This window comes from Danio rerio, chromosome 12 (genome assembly GCF_049306965.1).
Source record: "Danio rerio strain Tuebingen ecotype United States chromosome 12, GRCz12tu, whole genome shotgun sequence".
Classification (NCBI taxonomy): domain Eukaryota; kingdom Metazoa; phylum Chordata; class Actinopteri; order Cypriniformes; family Danionidae; genus Danio; species Danio rerio.
The window spans coordinates 43,685,001-43,690,000 of NC_133187.1; the positions used below are offsets into that span (position 1 = coordinate 43,685,001).

A 5,000-nucleotide genomic window follows, 5' to 3' on the forward strand; every position below is an offset into this window, starting at 1 on the left:
TGTTTCCCAGATATGGGGCATCCGCTGCGTAAAAACTTGCTGGATAAGTTGGTGGTTCATTCCGCTGTGGCGACACCGGATTATTAAAGGGACTAAGCCAACAAGAGAATGAATGAATGAATGAATGAATGAATGAATGAATGAATGAATGAATGAATGAATGAACATAAATTGGCTGTACTAGTTTTTGGACCGTTAGTCTATGGACTAATCTGATGTATATGCACAAATATAATATTGATATATAGCATGATATAAAGCCTCCTATATAAAATATTAATTTAAATGAGAGATTTGAGATATGAGTGTACATATATGCTGAGCACTGTACATTTACAGTAGAAGTCAAAATTATTAGCCCTCATGTAATTTTTTCTTTTCTTTTTCAAATTTTTTCCCAAATGATGTTTACCAAAGCAGGAAAATTTTCACAGTATTTCTTATAATATTTCATCTTCTGGAGAAAGTCTTATTTCGGCTAGAATAAAAGCATTTTTAATTTTTTTAAAACCATTTTAAGGTCAATATTCTTAATATTGTCTACACAACAAACCGATGTTAAACACAATGACTTGCCTAATTAACCTAGTTAAGCATTTAAACATCACTTTAAGCTGTATTCTAGTATCTATTCAAAAATTATGTACTGCCATCATGGCAAATATAAAAGAAATCAGTTATTAAAACTATTGTGTTTAGAAATGTAAATCTCTATGGTAATCTTCTCTCCGTTTAATACACTGTAAAACCCAAAAAGTTAAGGTAACTCAAACCACTTAAGTTCAAAAACTAATCTCTATGAGTACTGTGAACTTATAATATGAAGTAATGAGATATTTAATGAACTCATTACTCTCAACACAGAGTTCAAAACTCTTTTCAAATGAGTAGAATTTTTAGAGTTTCAGACATGCTGATTTAATTGAGTTAACGACACTCATTTCATTTGATAAAGTTGACTATTGGGTTTTACAGTGCAAAAATGGGGGAAAACCATACTGAATTAAACTGAACTTCGATCCTGTAAACTTGACTGACACAGTTTCAATTTACTAGAACTTCTACGTTAAGCTGGTTTGACATTGGTTCTACATTGTAAAAGTGCTATAGAAATAAAGATGAAATTAATTGAATACATAAATATGATACATAGCTAGATATGAATAAAGTGTTTTGTGTAATAGTGTACCGCTTGAGCATGTTGCAGCAGCTCCATTCTCTCTCTCAGGATCTGCGCGTCTCTCTCTCGTAATTCACTCAAGACCTGCCGCTTCCACTGATCCACAGCTCCTCTCAGCGAATCCCGGTCCTGTTCACTCAGAAGCTCCGATACCTTCCCGCTCGACTCCTCTCGCTGCAGAGCGTCAAACAGCATCGCCTCCAGCTCCAGGATACGCTGAGAGAGAGAGAGAGAGAGACACACCAGATCAAGAACAGCTACACACACCACTGGGACACTCAAACACAACTGCAAAGCAAAATGCAATGTTATCTGGCCCTGAAGAGACAATATACTCTGGCAGACTACCTTAACACAGTGACAGATAAAGGTCTGAGGAACACCCTGAGCAGATACAGACTCAGCGGACACCAGCTGGCTATAGAGACGGGCCGGCACAGACAAACATGGCTGCCGGTGGAGGAGCGGCTGTGCCCACACTGCCCTCAGCAGCCGATTGAAACAGAACTGCACTTCCTTACGGAGTGCACAAAATACTCAGAGATCCGGGAGAAGTTCTACCCGAAACTCACACACACACACACACAAAAACTTTGAGTCCCTGTCAAACAATGAGAAACTGCCCATCCTACTGGGGGAGTGTGTGTGCTGCTGTGTTAGCAGCTCAGTTTGTGCACTCCTGCCACCGTCTGAGGAACCCACAATGATCCGCTCCACAGTCTCCAACACACAACACAGGAACTCTTTACTCGTGGACTTACTGTTTATATTATTGTCACCACTTTTATCCTGTTTCACAAATTACCATTAATCTATTTTTATTTTTATTAATATTTTTAGTCTTACTGATATATTGTTATTTTTTCTATTCTTTATTTCTATATAATATTTTATGTTCATATTTGTTTGCACTACTGCCCTTTTTGCACTGTCTTGTCTGTACGCAGCGACGCTGCACTGCTTTGGCAATACGAATGTACAGTTATTTGTCATGCCAATAAAGCACCTAAAATGTGAAAATGTGAAAATGTGAAATGAGAGAGAGACACACACACAGACACACACACACAAACACAATACACACATTCTTTCTGTGGGCTGAAACACACTAATTTACCAGCAGGGGGCGCAGGAAGACAGAATACAACTGTCTTCTAAGTGTAATAGTGTAAATGTCTTATAGCAGAGTAACAGTGTAGGGTTAGGGGTTAGTAACAGAGGGTCTGTTTACCTGCAAAATTCAGTACTACAAATAAAATAACAATAATGATAGATTAAAATCAAGTATAAAATGTATTAAAAATGTAAAAAGGCAATGTGAGCACTTGCAATTCTTTTGGAAAGAATTAATAGGTGTAATCTCTAAAACTATAGTGTAAAGAAATCCCTGTTTGCCCTAAAATTTGTATTCTTGGTCTTTTCCCACCTGCCTTATCTCTGAAGACATATGAACAGAAGTTTATACATCTGTCTATTGCATCAGAAGCACCTGATTGCCATTCACTAGGAAAGTATTTATAGTCCATCTTTGTCTCTCAGGATTAAGGAAATGTTTTCTTGTATTGCAATGGAAAGACTGACTTATTTAAAGAAAAAATGCACATATTTTACACGATGTGGGACTTCTTTCTTCATTTTTTAGATAGGAATAGACTGACTGTTAAGTAATCCCAAACAATGAGACTGTGTTAATGTGCACTGTGTTTGTTATGACTAACAGTACTATATTTTTCAATTTCATTGTAATTTACATGTGTTAAACTGTCATTGTCTTAATGTTTTCTTTATTAATATTTTATATATTATTTAATTTATTTTATATTTTATTATTATTATCATTATTATTTTAGTTTTTTTTTTCTTTTTCTTTTTTATGTTGTTGCATGTCTATATTAGTTTTATGGCACTGTCGGGATGGAGTGGGTGTTCTTTGATTGGTATTTGGTTACTAAAACAGTTTGCATGCATCAGATTTTTCTGGAAAAAAGTAGATATACTTTTAAACAGTAAAATGTATTATAACAATAACTTCACAGAATCTTACTAAAAGAGACTATAATAATAATAATAATAATAATAATAATAACAAATATGAACAATTAGCATCACTTAAGCAGTACTATAAAATAATAATAACAATAATAATAATAATAGAAAAAACAAGCATAAAAATATAAAAAAATGGAAAAATATTTAATCCAACAACAATCCTCAAACTGTAAAATATATTATAAAAAGTAACATCATAATATCCTAAAGGAGTCAATTTAATAATAATAATAATAATAATAATAATAATAATTTAACCAAACTTTAAATATAATAATAATAATAATAATAATAATAATAATAATAATAATGGAAATCAAGCATAACATTTTATTTAAAATGTAAAAATATTTAATCTAATGATGATCCTCAAACAGTAAAATATATTATAAAAAATAAAATTAAAAAGACGTACTAAATGAGTTAATTTAATAATAATTTCTAATAATAATTGAATCAGTACAATAATACGATTTTTAATAATAATAAAATTATAATAACAATATTAATAATAGAAAAACAAGCATAAACTTTATTTAAAATGTACAGATATTCAATTCAATTACCATCCCTAAACAAAATCACACTAAAGGAGTCAATTTAATAATAATATTAATAATAATAACAATAATAATTTAATCAGTTCTATAAATATAATAAGAAGTATAATTATAAGTTAAATTAATACTATAAATGACTCGATTACACTTCACTTCTAAATAATAATGTTTTATTTTAATACTCTATTATTTCTTTTATTCTGGATGAAATTAGTAAAATGAGACAGAGAGAGAGACAGGGGTGTGGGCAGAAATACAGAAAGCCACCAGCAGGAGGCGCAGGAAGACAAAAGTGTATGTTTTAACAGAGTATCAGCTCTGCAGCGTTGGACAAATAAACCTTATGGATTATTGGCCATGTGTGAAAGCTCTAATACATGGTGGTCAGTTCTTACCTTGTGTGCGTGGTCCAAAGACTGCTTTCTGTAGTCTAATTCCTCGTCTAAATAACCTTTCTGTGTGCCAAAGAGCTCCTGTGGAGAAAAATGACAAGAAGTAATAGCTATGATTCTGAAGGTCTGCCATCAAATGTTAGAGAGTAGATCAAGACATGTTTAATCGTAAGTCATATTTGTTTACATTCAACATGGAGAACTATAAATTACTTTAAATTAAATAAATTAATTTTAATTTTATAGTTTTGTAACAAAGTAAAATGTAGGTTTATTTTGAGACGTGGGCAAATTATTATTATTATTTTAAATTAATAGTGTTATTATTGCACTGAAAACAAATGAATGAATGATTAAATAAAAAAAAAATATATAAAAATAAATAAATAAATAAATAACAAAGAAATAATGCCAGGGAAATTTTTTTTGAAAACTTAAATTTGCTAAAATAAATATGATATGTATTCATATAAATGTTTGGGGTATTTTGAGGTATGATGGGCATTTTATTAATATAATAATAGTTGTTTTTAATTAAATTTATTATTATAAATATTCAAATACAATTTTGGGGAGTATTAGTTATTGTTTTTTAATTATTTGTATATATATATAATAATTTATAAAATACAATTTTTGCAGGGTATGTTGAGACATGGAGGCATTTTACTATTATTATTATTTTTATTATTATTATTATTTTACAACTAATGTTATTATTATTGTACTGAAAAAAATCAGGGAAATAATTTTTTATAAAATAAAAATATAGAAAATTATTTATATAAATGTTTGGGGTATTTTGAGATATGTGGGCAT

General features: G+C 30.5%; 1 protein-coding gene across 15 annotated transcripts in view; it reads right to left on the reverse strand.

Annotated features, from left to right (window-relative positions):
- The window catches only part of jakmip3 (Janus kinase and microtubule interacting protein 3), a 91,516-nt gene that overhangs the window by 4,155 nt on the left and 82,361 nt on the right, over positions 1–5,000 (reverse strand). For all 15 annotated transcript variants that reach the window (XM_073918862.1, XM_073918861.1, XM_073918866.1 and 12 more), the window contains 2 exons: positions 4,185–4,262; positions 1,190–1,396 (listed from right to left, as the gene is read on the reverse strand). In XM_073918862.1, coding sequence (XP_073774963.1) covers positions 1,190–1,396; positions 4,185–4,262 — 285 coding nt within the window. The remainder of the gene's footprint in view (positions 1–1,189; positions 1,397–4,184; positions 4,263–5,000) is intronic.